We start from the raw sequence: 16,617 nt of genomic DNA, 5'->3' as shown, positions 1-16,617 counted from the left end.
CCTCCGGTCAGCTGCGCTCACGGGGTAGCCGGCCTGGCCCAGGTGGCACGGGTAGCAGCCCCTCCACAGGTAGCGGTAGTGCGTGCCCGCGACGCGCGCCAGGCCCCCCAGCAGCCCGAGGCACCAGAGCGCCGCCAACCCGCCGCGGCCCCGGGGCGCCTCCATGGCCAGTCCGCTCCCTCGTGGCGCCGGACGGCACGCGCCCCCGCTCTCTGCTCCCCGCGCCGCTCCGCGGGCGCCTCTGGTGCCGCTGGAGCCGCTGTGGGCCGGCGCGCCCCGCCCCTCGCCTTTCTGTTCCCGGCTTTCCCTCCGCCCCCCGCCCCTCGCAGGTAAAGGCCAAATCCCCGCTGCCGCCAGGCCCCGCCCCGCTCCGCTCCCGCCCAACGGGCCTCGCTGGTCCCCCCAGCGCACCGCCCACCCGCCCCGCGCATTCCTACGCGCTCGCTCACGCACCCGGACACACACCCTGACCCATCCACAAGCGCACGCAGCCCCACGTGGACACGCGGACACGTGCACTGGCAGACCCATGTGTGCAACATGCACACAAGACACACACAAGCCTGCACAGACGTGCACAGGCACATACATGCACACAGGCGCTCGCACGGACCGGGTCCCTGCAACAACACGTGAAAGAACCCAAAGCACAGATGGAGGCCACCTGGCGAGGCCCGGGGCCCTGCAGAGGCAGCTTGATGGGGTTGAGCTCGCAAAGTTTGGGGAGAGTGGGGCGCGGAGGCACTGAGGCCACACAACCATAGTGGAAACCCTGGGGGTGTCGACTCCTGCAGCCCCCAAGCCCAGTGTCCAGCACCCAGTACTGCCATGCCCTCCACTGGACCAGGGCCGGTACCAGAGGGAGCCTGGGCAAGGGGGCCACTGCATCCCTACGGCAGATAGGGCAGGGCCTGAGCCCCAGGTGTCAGGCTGCACCAGAGCCCTGGACCCCTCTCCCCTCAGGGGCACGGCCTGAGGTCCCAGATATGTCTGAAGCAGCCCTGCCCCAGTTTGGTGGGTCACAGCGGCTGTGCAGCCAAGCGCCCTGTGCCTTCGGGCCTGACGGGAGCTTGGCCCCCAGCTCCTCTTCTCGGCCAGCCCTGTGCTGACCCCTGATGGCTCCCCCACGGCACCCCCCCAACCCAGCCCTCCATCTCCCCAGTGTTAGCTATCATTCTGCGCAGCCCACCTGTGGGCAGGGTTCACGGTGGCGACCTCGAGCTCACGGGAGAGAGGCACCATCTCTCCTTGTCGGGTCCTGTCTGCAGCCCAGAAGCAGCTCATCCCCCACCCACCAGATGCCCAGCAGTGCAGAAATGGGCCTGCCCGCCTGCCCAGGCCTCCTGGGTGAGCTTCTCTCCTGCCCTCCCCCTGGGCAGCACCGCAGCCCGTGGGCCCCAGACTGTCACCCAGGGGAGCCTCCATAAATCCCCTGATAGACACACTGCTGGGCGGCCGTTTGAGCTGTGCCTCCCACGCAGGCCAGCACTGTTTATGCTGCAATGTGCATCTCAGTCGCTTGCCAAGGATGCTAACAGAAACATGCCTGTGCAGCCACCAGCCAGGCTGCAGGGGGCAGGGGGCGTGGAGACAAGCCCTGTCCCTCAGGGAAGTGCAGAGGGACACCAGAGGGAAACACTGACTCAGAGATCACCAACGGACAACAGGGCCTGGACTCCCACGTCAGCACCCGCCCTGGGGGACAGTCTCCCAGAAGTGGCCCCTTGAGGTGTGGGCTGAGAGTAAAACACCGCTTTCTTGGTATGAATATGAAAAGGTGAACTAGCTCCCTAATCATTTTTATGGCTCTCGCGTGTAGCTCCACTTTTCTTTCTACAGGACAAGGCAGGTCAACCCCTTGCCCAGCCCCAGCTCTGCTAGTAAGGGGCGGTGCTGTGTGGCCTCAACGGAGCCAGGAACCTCTCTGTGCCTAAGTCTGTAACGCAGGGTGGTCAGCACAGACCTGCCTTGTATGGGGACTGTGAGACAGTGAGGAGAGTGCTTCACTGGGAGTCACTAAGAGTCGGCAGCCAGGTCTGCATGCCCGACCCCCTGCCAGGCCCTACGCCCAGGCAGACACCCCCAGGCCGAGCAGCGGGACCCAGGGCAATGTCCAGAGCAGAGTGTCGCAGGGCCAGTGCACTGGAACCCCGCTCCGTGGCGGATGCAGCCAGGCTGGCCTGGGAAGGGTCAGGGGACCCAAGGACTGTCCCTATCCCTCAAGAGCTGCCACCCTGGTACCCCTCGACCCTCCCCAACCCTAGCACCCACATGCCGGCCGGGGATCACTCCTCTGGCCTCTCGTCCCAGCCCGGGGATGCCACCACCCTATCATACCCACCTGGACTCCAACTCACATCCTGGCCTGAGCTGGGGGGGGGAAGGGGGGCCATGCACTGCCTCAGCCTTCCTGGGGCAGGGATGGGCTGCTTCAGACCCCGTCTCCAGCACACGGCAAGGGGGCACGGGCTGGAGAAGAGCAGAGCGGTCTGGGGGCAGCAGACGTGGGTCCCAGCCCACCGAAGAGCTGGGTGACACGGACACGTCCCAGGCCCCCACTGGTCTCAGTATCCTCATCTGTACAGTGGGCAGGGGGCCGGAGGAGAGCAGCTCAGGGGCCCGCGGGCCTGCAGCTGTGCAATACACATGACATGGGGAGGAAAAACGGGGCCAGGTATGTCCCCTGCCGTGTGTCCACCTCTCCCGCGGGCACAGCCCGCCCACCTCTCCTTTGGGTCCCTCCCAGACACGCCTGTAATTAAACCCTCTTTCTGCCCAGAAGGGAACCCACCAGCCAAGCGTCCTCCTCTGGCATCCCTGGGCCCTGCCCTTGGCACACGGGGGCCCGGACGTTCTCGTACAGTCCTTTTCCAGAGGAGAAATGACCTGCCCAAGGTCACGCAGGACAGGGGGGCACCGACGGGGGCCAGGTCTGACCTAAATCCTGTCTGCGTTGCGCACCCTCCTCCAGGCTCCTGGAGACACGACCCCAGCAGGTGCCCAGTGGCTCCCTGTTGGGAGGCAGCCAGTGGGTTCTGAGCGGCGGGGGGCAGGGGCCGAGCAGTTGGAGGTGCACCTGAGTCATCGGGCCACCACGGGGTCTCTCCTGCTCTTCCACTGCCCCTCGCCACAGGGGCCCCGGACTGCCGGCCAGAACCCAGTGCTGGGCTCCTCCAGGCCAGGCCACCAAAGGGCTCCCAGCATCAGAGCTGGACCCTGGGCAAAGCGTTTCTAGCGGGTACTGGCTCCAGATCCCAGCTCTTCCACCCGTCTCTGGGTGGCCTGGTCCACCTAGAGCCCCAGCTTCCACAGCAGCCGAGATGCCCACCCTTCCTCCCGCCTGCGAACGGTGAGCTCCTATGCATCTGTCGAGGGCCAACTCAGAGGTGCCCTTCTCTGCAAAGCCCCCCAGTCCGCTCACTCCCAGAGCCAGCCTCCGCCACCTCTGCGTTCCCCCCACTGCCAGCCCATCCCTCCTTCACACTTCAGCCTTCACTCACTCACTCCCTTCATTCCGCGAGGACCTGTGTGCCCACTCTGGGCAGGACATGGTCCTGAGAAACAGTGATGTCTCCCCACCCAGCTGAGAGCCACGTTCAGGTCTCCAGAGCCCGAGACAGCTCGTGATACGGATGAGCTTGGGCGGTACCTCCCTTAAGGACCGGGGGTTGGGGGGAGATGGCTTTGGGCCTCCATCCCCACTCGGCTGGGCGTGGGGACTCTGGCACGGCCGTGATGGCAGCAGGCCACCAAGCGCAGAATGCCACCAGCAGCTCAGAGCCTCCTCGGTGCCACCGCGCACATCCAGGCCCGCGGCTGTGGTCTGGAAGCTGTTTGGGAAATGCTTTCCCGATGCGGAGACTCGGGCTGGGTGTCTCTGCCCGGTGGAATGTCTGTGTGTCAGCAGAAGGAGCTGACCCTCCACCCGCCGGGCCGGCTCCAGCTTTCCTCTCCAAGCTGGGTGGCCACCGAGCTCCTTTGCAAGGGCCCTGGCTGGGGCGAGGGCCCCCTGCTGCCCCCCCTACAATGCCACGGCTCCCGAGGCCCACGACCCTGGGGCTTTAGGGGCAGAACTGCCGTGTTCCTGGGGCTGGCGGGAAGCAGGACGAGACCAAGCTTCCTCCCCTCCCCCAACCGTGTGGTATATCTGTCCCTTGGTGCTCACGGACACTTCCTCCGTGAAGCCCTCTGTGAGGCCTCTCGAGGCCCCGCCTCACCCTGTCACACGGTTAGGGAACCTGACCGCATCCTGCCAATCTGCTGAGAGGGAGGTGGTGCCCGTGCAGGCTGCCTCGGCCTCTGGATGCAGAGCGGGCGCTGGGGGCGCTTGAGATGCCTGCAGGGGCCGGGGGGCTGCCTCATGTCTCCCCCCAGGTTCCTACGGGTCAAGGCGTGAGACAAGGAAGCCCTCCAGCGGGACGGGAGGAGACCAAGCCTGGGTGCCCTGCCCAGCCCGAGGGGGGAACCCTGGCCCTTCCCGTGTGGCTGGGGGACAGGGCACTCCCGGGTCCCAGCTTCTCAGGAGGAAGTAAGGCTTCTGAAGGCAGGCGGGGGTGCGAGAGAGAGAGGAGTGACTCTCAGAGAAGTCCCCAGAGGTCACCGCCACGACCCCCCGTGCCCTGGTATTGAGGGTGACGGTCGCCGGTGGGGTAGCAGTTGCTGGCCACCTGCTGACCTCCTGCAGTAGCCTCTGTGCCAGGCGCTTCCGGGGCTGGGGCCGGACCGGGCCCGCTCACACGTGAACAGGCGGACCCGGAAGGAGGTCGTGCGAGCTGGCGCACGGGCGGGGGCGCCGCAGGCCTGGGCTCGGCCTCCACCTGAAGTCGGGTGTCACGTGACTGCTTCAGGGCTGGGGGGCAGAGGCTGGTTCGAGGACCCTGACGGCCGAGAAAGCAGTGTGGGAGCCAGCAGGTGGCTGCTAGGGGCCTGGGGGCCGTGAGCAGGACCCGCCGGCGGCCGGACGGCCCCTACCGGGCCCCAGCTGCGGGGCCAGGAAGGTGCTGGAAGGAGGCCTCTCTTCAATCTGCCCCTCAGCCCTAAAGCCCTCCTCGCCATCTCCCGCCCCGCCCCCCGGGGACAAACGTCCCTCCTGGCTGCTTCCACCCTGGACGTCCAGAGCCCAGCCCAGACCAGGAGGTCAGTTTTCAGCCTGGGGTCCACCCTGCCCCCACGCAGGCCCAGGAGAACTGCCCCCCAATGTCCCTCCCACCCTGTCCCAGGGCCGCCGCCGCAGCGCTATTTCAGGAGCAGAGGCCAGGCCTGGTCTCCAGCCGTCCCAGCATCAGCCTCAGAGCGAACCCATTCCCCGCCTCGGCCCCACCTGAGCCGACGGAAGGAAAATGAAAACCACGGTTGTTTCCAAGAGCCCAGCTGCCATTCCTGCCTGCAGCTGCCCCGCGCCGGGGCCAGGCCCCCTCCTCTCACACACACGGGCCCCCCGAGAGCCCAGGATGGAGCAGCCGCCATCACACATGCTCTCCTCCAGAGACCAGACGGCTGGGGGGCGTCCAGACCCCGCCCTGCGCCAGGGAACCCAAGGCCTGGGCTGCCCCCGGGAGGACACGGAACCGCACCGGAGGCCCCCTGCACACGTGTGCATGTGTGTGATGAGCCCCTCTCTGCGGCCTCCACTCACTCCCCTGGGCTGTGTGAAGGCCAGGGTGAGGCCGGGTCCAGCCCCGGGGGGTGCCTAAGCCCTGGAATGCTGACACCCCCCCGCCATGGGCACGGCCCCCGAGGCCTGGCTCTCCCTGGGGACATCCGAGCTTCCTGGGAGCAGTGAGCGCAGAAGGGGCACACGGACAGCCCGGAGCTCGTGCTGTACTCAGTGGAGGGGGGATGGTGAAGGCAGAGTGACGGGGAGGCTTCCTGGAGGAGGTGAGCCTCAGCCGGCCTTCGGACAGGTGGAGGATTTGGGGGGCAGGTGCAGGGTTGCTGGTGCAGAGGCAGGAGAGGCCCAAGAGGGGTAAGTTCCAGGCGAGGAGTTTGGCCAAAGCCGTGTGCCTGGGCCCGGCCCACAGCAGACGCCCAGCCGGCCTGAACAAAGCAGCACATGGATGGCCCACTTCCAGCCACCCCCCAGCCTGCTGGGCTCCCTCGGCCACTCCTGCTGCTGCCCTCTTCTCACCCAGAGGCCAGACCTGTTCACAGAGCACTGGGGTCATGGAGGCGGCAGCCAGGTCCGGCTGGGTACCCGGGGCCAGACAGCACTCACGCCACCTCCCAAGGTGCCCAGGCTGCAGCTGGCAGGGCTCCTGTGGCCTCTCCTGCCTCTGAGGCCCTGACGGCGCCCGTAAGTCCTCAAGGCCACCTGCCACACAGACGGAGCTCCGACGTGGCCACCATGCACGTAAAGTGCAAGAACAGTTTCTAAGCCATGGGACCTCCAGTCCCCGCTCTGAGCTCCCCCGCCTCCCCCAAGGCCTTTACACAGGTCTCATGGTACAGGCATCTCGCGGGATCTTTTCAACTGTTTCCTCTCCAGGCAGAAGGAACTCTCCCCTCTGCATTCTGGTGTGGCTCCCACCCCACCCAAGAGCTGCTCCGGCCAGACCCCAGGGAACGGGGCACGATGGGATTCGACCACGGGATCTGGGGGGTTGGCTGAGGGCTCCGTGGGGTCAGGAGCCCAGCCGCCCATCGGGGTCGGGAGCAGCGAGGGGATGAGAGGATGGGGGTGGGAGGCTGGAGAAGATACTGGGCACGGTGGGGAAGCTGCAGCCTCATTACCGTTGGGAGGGACAGAGATAAGAGGCCGCAAGAGACACAGGCAGCAGGAGAATCCCATTAGGATGGAAGAGGCCTGCGGGGACCAGTGGTGATAGACGAGGACTCTCCCACCTGCCAGGCGAAGAGGCAGGGCAGACGGCGAGGGGCCCGGCCCACCCCACCAGCCTGCCAGCCCCTCTCCAGCCCGGCCAACGAGGGGCCGCTTCTACTCTCGGGAGCCACACAGACGGCGGAAGCGTCTGCCTTCCTGAGGCCACGGGCCCCGGCGAGCTCCGAGTCACCCCTTATGGCCCCCGCCGCTCAGCTGCAGCTCCTGGACCACTGGGAAGCAAAGCTGGGACCCCTGCGATTCAGGAGGAAAGTGGCTTCCTGGAGCCTCCGTTTCCCTGGCACAGGAGCCCTGGCCTCCAGGATGGGGGCAAGATCCAGCCTGACTCCTCTGCTGGGTCCCCTCCGTCTTCTCTGCCTAGGGCTCGTCCTCCCCACGGCTGCTGCCCCAACCACAGGGTTCCCGGGGTGTCGAGATTGCTTCCTCTCACTGAGTCCCGAGTCTGAGGACTGTGGCCTCTGAGGGTCACACCTGGGCTAGGTCAAGGCTCAGGAATGAGAAACCGGCCTTGCCGCCCCCGAGTCCAGTCCTGCAGGCCCCACGGGCGTCCAGATGGTAGCCACTCAGATGCCTGCAGGCTGCACATCCTGGGGTCTCCTCCCAGGAAACCGTCCAGGGCCGGGTCCAGGCAGGCCCTGGGGGGCAGGCCTCCCGTCTCTCCGTCGCTGGCTGGCTCTCACCACTGACTTTGGGGGCTATTGTCTTTCCTGCCTTGGCCGTCCCCAGAAATGAACTACCAGAATCTGCTCCCTAGCGGGATGAACTGGCCAGTCGGGAAATAAAAGCTTTGAACTCAGCACGTCTGACAGAGGAGGCCTCTGGCACAGACACCTCGTCGGAAATGGTACCATCCTGCCTGGAGGGACCGCAGCCCGGGGCCAGGCCTCCTCACTCGTGTCCGGAGCACAGCCAGCCAGCGGATCCGGCCCAGGGAAGGCCCCGATTCCAGCCCTCACAGGAACGAGGCCAGGGCTGTGAAGGCCCAAGTTCACTCACGCTGGGATCCACGGTCCACAGGTGCACGACAGGCCCACCGGGCCACGTCTCCGGCCTCAGTCTCTGCATCCGCAAGGGCAGGTCGCTCAGTAGATACTTGCTGGTGCCCCTCTGTGCCGGCACTGCTACAGTGCTGGCCGTGCGGACTGAGCTAGTAGCCCGCCCCAGCCCCCGCATGCTGGCAGGCGACCCCTAGACGGGGCCTGAGCGCTGGCCTCAGCGGGGCCTGGGGCCGGGGGGCCCACGACCTCGCTCTGGGTTTCATCCCTCCCCCCTGCCACCCCCTAGCTGTGTGACCCTGAATGCACTCCTGCACCTCTCTGGGCCTCCGGCTCCTCGTTATAAAATGGGGGCTATGGGGCAGTGTGAGCGCTGAGCAGCCCAGCACACGCATGGCGGCTGCAGCCGGAGCCTGGCGTGGAGTGTGGGCTGGAGCAGGCTGGGCGGCCTTCTTTACCTCCGCACAAGAGTCCTGCCACCCTTCCCGCTCTCCTGACTTGGGGAAGCTGGGTTACCCAGGAAGTGCAAGAGTCCTCCTAGCACTAAAGGCTCCCGAAACTCCCCATTTAGGGGGTCTTGCCATCGGGGGTGGGGACCAAATGTTGCCACAGCAGGAGGATCAGAGAAAGCCCACCATGAAGGGCCGGGGGAAGTGCCGACAGGACCCACCCGTCCAGGGCGCCAGGATGAGGGTCCCTAGCAGCTCCCCTTGCCCTCCTCCCCCACGGCCACAGGACAACACAGCTGGCCCGGGTCAGCCCACGGCCCTCCCAGCCCAGGGCTGGAGCCCCAGGGGCTTCCTGATCAGGGCCCATCACTTCCCAGGCTCCTGCCTCTCCCTCGGGGACGGTGAGAACCTGGCAGCAGCCGGGCCGGGTGGGTGAGAGAGAGAACCCTCGTCGGGTGGGGACGCCGCTCGGCTGCTTTCCCACCCGGACCCCGACGGGACAAGTTCCACGGCAACGGCCGAGTCAGGCGGGGTGGGGGGCACCACCCCACCATCCCGCACCACCATCCCGGGGGTGGTGCACGGCCATCCTGAGCGCAGGGGCCTTAGAGCGGCCCCTTTCACCCTTGAGAAGGGTCAATCCCGTGGCGGGGGCCGCGCCGACGTCAATGCCGGACCCCCAGGGGCTGTGGGGCAGGGACGCCCCCACTGTCCCAAAGCCTCGATCCCCCATGGGCTTCTCACAGACCCCCGTTAACGACCCCAGCTCTGTCCTGGATGCCCCACAGCCAGGGAGGAGCTGGGTGTCGGGGGGAACAAGCCGGGCCCCCAGGCGGGAGCCAGCCGTTTTCATGGTGGGCTGAGGACTCCCACCCGACAAAGGCTGCTCCCTGCCCAGCAACCCCCCACCCCGCTTTCCAGGCCCCTCCTTTTCTCCTGGAGCAGGGGTGGTGTGGGGGTGGGGGTGGGGCGGGCAACAAGGGTGGGAAGAGTGGAACCGCCTCAGGCATAATTCCACCACCCCCCCCACCCACCCCCCACCCCCCGCACAGGCCTGGACCCAAGAGGCCCCGTCCAAGCCAAGCCTCGAGTCTCCCCTACAGAGACGCCCTGATTTTCTCCAACCAGCGGGATTAATTTCCCCCTCAGAACGGGACCAAAAACGTCCTCCCCATTCCAATGTCACTGTGGTCATCAGACCACACCATCCGGCCCGACGGAAGGACTGGACCCACCTCACAGATGGACTGAGTATCCACCTAGCCAGCAGTGGGGGGAGGGAGCAAGGAGAGGAAACTGGGGGGGGGCCTTGGGGCAGGCGGAGACCTGCCACAGTGCCCCCCAGGCTTGAAGGGGGTCCTGGTCCCTCCCCCCAGATCTCCAGGCTCATCCCTGCAGACCTTGGTCAAGAGAAGGCAGGGAGGCTGGGGACGAGGGCACGTGGCCCGAGGCCAGGTGGGGAGGGGTTCAGCTCAGGTTGGGCCCCCTCTTCTCTCCATCCCTGGCGCCCCCCTGAAGCCAGCCTGGGGAGTGGGAAGCCTTCCACGGGCGCTGGGCCATGGGCCTCAAGGCATTTCCCCCGCTCCCCTCGGGTGCCCTAAGGGGCAAGGGCATTATAAGTACCAGTTTCCAGAGGAAGAGGCTGAGGTTCAGAGCGGCCCAAGGCGCTGAGCTGAGGCTCGTCCTGGGCACCGCTGACGCCACAGTCAGACCCTGCCGTGACCTCCCCAGAGCAGCTGACGTGGAAAGCTGGGTGGTCCTGGATGAGAGCTCTACGGTGGAGCCCACGTTTCTCCCCAGGGCCCGCCACCTCCATAAACCACAGGTCTGAGCCCACGTGCCCTCGGGTCTGGGGGGGAGGGCCGGCACCTGTCAGAGGCCACGCCCTAGCGGGGTGGCTGGGAGAGCAGCAGTAGGCATGCGGCCTCACCTGGGTGATGTGTCCGCCCCGAGGCACCTGCCCCCCAGGCAGAGGGGAGCACGGCTCCTGCCCAGCACGGCCCCCCAGAACATGACAGACACACAGCCTGGCGACTCTCCCCGGTCGGGGGCCAAGGCGCCCTCCGGCCAGGCCCCCGTGCCAGCGCTCAGAGTCTTATCGCGGCAAGTAATCACTGGAGCGGTCTCTGGTCTCACCCCACCGGCGACTCGGCGCGCGGCCCCGCGTGAGAGCGGCAGAGCCATCCTGTCCTCTGCCGTAACATCCTGACTTCCCATCGGCTCTGCTTGCACTAGGCCAGCCGGCCACCGCCAGAGCCCCACTCACTCGCCGGAGCTGCGATTCCAGGGGCGGCAGGGCTGGCAGGGGGACAGAGGAAACAGCAGGCAGGCGCTTGGCTCTCAGCAGAGCCCTCCCGGCCACGCGGTGACTCGGAGCCCCAGCCATCCCAAACACGCAGAGCCAGGGTCAGCAAGCTCCCGGGGGGCCGGGGCCGGGGAGGGGCCGGGAGGGAGGAAAGGGCAGGCGCGGCGGGGCGCAGGGTCTGAGGGCCATCCCTCCTGCCTGGCCCCCTCCCTGGTCGTATCGCTGGTACCCCTGCCTTCGGCCAACAGCCAGCTGGCAACCACCTTGCCTGTCCTTGGGACCCTCTGGATTAAGGGATTCCAAAGCGTCCCAAGGAACGCCGTCAGGGCCAGGCCTGCTGACCCTCCGCTGTAGCCAAGTTGTGGACATGTGTTCCAGGACCGCATCTGGCCGCTGGGCCCCAGGGCAGGACCCGGAGCCCAGAGCACAAGTCAGAAGACGCCCAGCCCCGGGGCAGCCCCAGCATGCCCCCCCGCCCCCACAGGGCCTGGCCTGAGCCCTGGACCTGGGAGACCCGGGGCCTCCCAGGCACCAACGAGGGGCTGGGCTGCCCAGCCGCAGGTTCTGGGGGCCGAGGACCAGAAGGGGCAGGGAACGGGAAACCCGAAACCCAGCCCCGATCTGTAAGCCACTGGGCTAGGGACGCCTCACGGCAGGGACGCTGGATGCAGAAGGAGAGGCTCAGAGAGGCCACGAGGGCAGCAGTGTGCCAGTGGCAAACGTGGGTGGGGAACGGGACCCTCCACGGGCACCTCCCGTGGGTCAAAGGCCGGGAGACCTCCATGCAGGAGCACGTGTCTTGTGTGCGGCATCCCTGGGGCTCGCAGAGGCGGGGAGGCTGGGGGCAGGTGAGCGGGCCTGAGGCCCATGGGGGGCCTGCCCTGGGCCTGGCAAGTTCAAGGCCACCGATTCCTTCCCGACACCAGTGCAGCCACCCCCACTTTAGGGGCTGCTGACAGGAGAGCGGACACAGGTCTGGGGAGGGCTACTCCTCCCCCCAACTGCACCTGCACTCGGTGTGCCCTGGGGCGGGGCTGCGGGCCTTGGTGAGTTCTGTCATCCACTTCCCAGGGGCCCATTTCATGGAAGGGGAAACCGAGGCCAACAGCAGGACGAGGGTGGGTGACGTCGTCGTCGTCGTCTGGCTCCTGCTCGGCCCCCTCCCCAGAGGCACAGGGTCCCCAGGTCCCGGGCTGCAAGCCACAGGTCACTGCCGCCTCTCCGCTGCGCTCGCCCCCTCCCCCAGCCTCGCCGCTGACGAAAACACGCCGGAAGCGAGCCCCCCCACCCCTGTTCGCAGACCGTCTCGGCCAGGGCAGGCTCCCCCGGTGCCCAGACCCCCAGTCCAGTGGCTGTGCCCCCGCCGCTGCCCCCAGCCTGAGGAATGGCTCACAGCCGGCCTCTGGCAAAGCTGGAGACAGTGTTCTGAGATGACCGCAGCTGTCTGATGCTACTCTGGGGAGGGAGCGCAGATGCCCGCCGGCTCACAGCCCCTGTGCTCTCAGGAGGGCCAAGCTGCCCACCCAGTCCTGGGGTCGGGGGCCAGGCAGGGGCGGCGCAGGTGCAGGAGGGTGCGGGAGATGGGGGGAGCAGCGTGAGCCCCGCACGCCCTCCCCCGCCTCCTCCCGGCCTCAGCGCTAACCTGTTGCCCTCTCTCCTCTCCAGGAATTCTCCTCTGTCTGTTCTTGATTTTGCTGACAGCCTGCCAGCGGTGGTACACGCCCAGAGCTGAGGACCTCAGCCAGCCCTCGGCAGGGCAGGGCGTCCCCGGTGTCCCCGTGCGGCCCGGCCACACGGCCCGCCCTCCGTCCCTCACGGGGGTCCTGCAGCTGCACGCAAGTCAGCTGGCCGCCCCCTCACCGCCCGCCGCCAGCTGCATCTTCCCCGAGCAGAGCAACCTCCCTCTCCCTGCACGGCCCCCAGGTGCTCTCCACCCACATCAGGCTCTCTGACTCCCCCAAGGCTAGTTTCAGGAGCAACGTGTGGACTCCCCAAAGGTGTGGGGAGAGGTCGGGCGGGAGGACCCCAAGGAGCTGGGCATCACCACCCAGCACCCCGAGTGGCCCTCCTCGAGCAGCCCGGGGTGGGGGGCAGGCGGCCCCAGGGGTCGGCCAGGGCAGGGGCGCTGAGACCAAGGCCAGGCAGTGGCAGCGGGCTGGCCGGGGGCCGGGCCAGAGACCTACCTTGGCAGGTCTTGCCATCTCCCTGCAGCTGGTGGCCGGGGGGGCAGCGGCAGTAGAAGCCACCCAGGGCGTTGCGACACTGGCCCTCACAGCCCCCATTGCCAGTGGCACACTCGTTCACGTCTGCGAGGGGGGAGACACGAGTGAGCCCGGCACGGGGCCAGGCGGAGCTCAGGACTCCCACGACACAGGATGACACGGCCCGGCAGAGACGGGCCGACCTCACCCCCCAGACAGGCCCCACGAGAGCGGGAACCGGTCCATCGGCCTGTCCACAGCAGGGGGCCTGTGCTGCCAACCAGGTCCTCCCCGCACCCGGGACCAGCAGCCCGGCCTAAGGCACTCCAGTGCGGTTTGGCAGGAATGCCACGCGGGGACAGCTCGGCACAGGAGTGGGCCCTGCTCCCCAAGGAGCCGAGTTCCCCCCGAGAATGGCCTCTGCGTGTGTTCCCGTCCAGCTGCCGGTTTGCTGGGGAAACCAGGCCTCCCCCAGCACTGAGGCCAGAGGAGTCCCCACTGTCACCCTCACAGCTGTCCCCAGACCTGGTACAGCCCCAGCCCTCACCGCCGGGCCCAGACCTCCCCCCACTCTCTGGTCTGTTGGGATCGCGTGGCACGTGAGCCAGGCCTGGACAGGGCGCTGGGCTCTGGTGTGCGGGGCGGAGCAGGCAGGGGACCCCAACCACGAGGCCACCTTGCTGAACACACAGCTCCCCGGCCCCTGCTCAGCCCTTGTGGGTGCAGGGTCATGGTGCTTCCCCTGAGACGGGGCATGTGGCCAGCTGGAGTGCCAGACACCCGCCTGGGGCTGGTGGCATCATGGCCTCACACACCCAAGCCCACCAGCCGGGGCCTGGAGGACCCAGGTGCCTCGTTTCCCAGAACACCTCACGGGTGTGGGGTGACAAGGGGACCAGGCACCTCTGCCCGCCCCCAGACCCACACTGTGCTACCTGCACGAGGTCTGAGGGGCTCTGCCCTGTCCTCCCAGCCTTTCAAGGCCAAAGGCAGCGGCTCTCCTGGTCTCATGGGGAATATGACCCGGAGCCGAGCGGAGACCCCAGTGAGCCACAGGCCTTGGATGGCCAGGTGCCAGCGCAGCTCAGCGGGTGCAGCTGCTGGAAGCGCCACCCTCGCCTGAGGCTCGCGGCCCAGACACACAGGGGCTGCAGCCCCACCCAAGGCCAAGCCCCCGCCCCCAGCTTCGGCGCTCATCTCTGCTGACACCTCCTCGGGAGGGTCCCCGGGAGATGGTGAGCCTGGCTTAGGCTGCAGGGGAGGCCACGGTCCCACGGGAAAGGCGGTGCTGGAATGCCGCCGTCAGCCCGGGCCTGCAACGTTAACATCGGGAATTGTCTGGGAATTCCTAGAGAGTTAACACGGGGCGAGACCAGGTTCACCCCAGTCCGGGGGTCAGAGCCGGGGTGCCCAGGGTTTCTCCACCAGCCCCACCAGAAGGGAGCAGCCAGGTGCAAGCCCCCCGAAGCCCCAGGGCCGGTCCTGATCTTTGGGCTGTGCCCCAGGCAGCAGGGAGGGCAGGCGGCCGGCCAGGCAGCGGGGCCGCAGGCCGAGGGCGCCCTCTCACAGCTGCTGACACGGCAGGGTCCCCAGGGCCCCCGCACCACCGCCAGGGCAGGGTCAGCCTCACAGCTGCCTCACAGCGCCGCGCCCTGCCCTGACCCATGGATGCCGGTGACAGGGGGCCACTGTGGCCTGGAGCCTCAGGGACTCCTACGCCTGCAGAAAGGCCCCGCTGGCTGACAGGGCACCGTGGGCTGCAGCGCCTGGAGCTCACAATGGCACCTGATGTGTCCCTCCACCCGCAGTCTGGACGGCATCCTGGGGGCGCCATGTCTGCCTGGCCCGCACTGCCCCTGCCCCCCGGTATCTGCATGCTGGGTACCGAGCCTCAGCACCCTGGCAGCCCCCCCACCCCCCGGCTGAGCTGAGCCCCTTGCGTCTCTGCACTGGATCTGCTCGCAGCTGGACCGCGCCAGCCTCAGCATGGAAACTGGGCCCCATCAGCCTCAGGGTCCCGGGGCCCAGCCCAGGCCAGGCAGGCAGGGGGCCACTGCACAAACATCATACCCGGGGCCTCCCGGAGAGAAGCAGAGCGGGCAGGGGGCTGGCCCTCCCCGTGACCCCTCCCCAGGCAGTGGCAGCCCAGACTGAGAAGGAGGTGACCCTGCCCAGGGCCAGGGAGGAGCCGGGCAGATTCAGCAGGCTCCCCTCTGCTGACCACCTGCTGGGCACACAGCTACGGGTGAGGGGTGAGGGGTACAGTCGTAAAGAACCCGCCATCCTGGGCAGGAGGAGAGCTCGGGGGAGGGCCCAGACTCTGCACATCAGGTTCAGGTCACCTGCTGGGGCGGGGCGGGGTGGGGGGGGATTGATCACCTGTTTAACTCCCCACCCCCAGCAGCTAGAGGCTGTGCTTTTCACACGTAGCACCTATGGACCGGCACCACTGTACCCGCAGCCCCTCCAGAACCCAAGCCTCGTGCGCTCGGGGCCTTGACCTCGTCGCCTCCTTGCGACGAGCACCGAGGACAAGCCCGCACAGGCTGTGGAATGCATCTGTAAGAGTAGGCGCCCGCGGGTGCCTCGTGGGTGCCTGGGGATGGGGTGGAAAGGACTCCCTAAATCCTTTCTGAATCGGTATGGCTGATTCAAAAACCAAAGTAAACAGCAGATCTTTCAGGCGGGGGGCAGCTCAGGGTTGGGGGGCAGCTGTGCGCCCTGTGGGTACCCCAGAACAGTCGGCAGCCCTGCCAAGGGCGGGGCCAGCAATGACCCCTCCCCGGCCAGCCTCAGGGTGGAGGACAGGGGACTGCCGCAGACCAGCAGCCAGGCCTGGGCTGGAACCCCCGGGGAGGCCAGTGGCAGAGGTGCCTGGAGCTCCCTGCACAGGCCTGGGAAGGAGAGACAGAGAGACAACCCCCTTTCCTTCCTGCCCCAAGACCGGGTATTTGGGGCTCCAGAGCTGGGTGGGGAGACCAGGGCTACCTGGGGGCTTCTGAGAGCAGATCCTGGGAAGCCCTGGCCCAGGGTGGCGTGCAGCACAAACCTACTTCTAGAATGATCCATCAGTTCACCAGGGACCCCAGCACGGGACACCCTGAGCCAAATTCCAACGGCTACTCCCGGCAGCCCCACCCTCCCCACAGGGGACCCAGCTGGCTGGCCCTCAGGGACCCCATCCAGCTCTGGCCCATCATCACATGTGAATCAGAATTTGACGGGGGCAGTGACACGGCCCAGGAAACCACCCGGGGTCTGACTGCCTTTCTTGCTCATGAAGCCAGTCTGGGGCGGGGGTGACCGGGAGCCCAGTGGCCTGGTCGCCTGATGGGCCCAACGCTCCAGCTTGTCGCAGGGGTGCCCTGAGCCCAGGCAAGGTCAGGAGGTCGACGGCCAGGTCCTGGCCTGCCCTGAGACAAGTCCTTGCCTGGAGCTGCCGCTGGGGCCTGTCTGGCCGGTGGCGGAGGGCGCTCTGCTCCAGGAAGCACTCAGGAGGCAGGCGCCCCGAAACCCTGGCCTCTTGGGCAACCAGCGCAGGACCACCCCAACCCGAGGGAAGGCGGCGTTTCTGGGGGTTCCAGGGTGCATTCCTCCCATTTCTGCAGCGAGGCTGCAGGGCGGAGTGGCCTCTGGCCCTCAGGCCAGGCCTCTGGTGAGCGTGGAGTGTGGACACTGACCCCCAGAGCTGGCCCTCCATCCTTCTCACCCACCCCCTCCCCACACAGAGCGAAAGGCCGGGCTGAAGGGCCCTGAGGGGGAGGCGGCTGCCCCAGCCCACTCCCTGGGGAGGACTTCCGCCAGAAGACCGTAACACCTCCCTCGACGA

The 16,617-nt window shown here is 67.4% G+C and overlaps 1 protein-coding gene across 1 annotated transcript in view; it reads right to left on the bottom strand.

Annotated features, from left to right (window-relative positions):
* Positions 1 to 16,617, bottom strand: part of MEGF6 (multiple EGF like domains 6) — a gene marked incomplete at both ends in the record, with an annotated part of 97,872 nt that overhangs the window by 38,117 nt on the left and 43,138 nt on the right. Inside the window, 1 exon segment of the mRNA XM_082860327.1 lies at positions 12,771 to 12,893. Coding sequence (XP_082716453.1) covers positions 12,771 to 12,893 — 123 coding nt within the window.

This window comes from Leucopleurus acutus (assembly GCF_964270905.1).
Source record: "Leucopleurus acutus genome assembly, chromosome: 2".
Lineage (NCBI taxonomy): Eukaryota > Metazoa > Chordata > Mammalia > Artiodactyla > Delphinidae > Leucopleurus > Leucopleurus acutus.
Note: the sequence above shows the minus strand (reverse complement) of the source record. Positions and strands in the feature narration are given on the sequence as shown.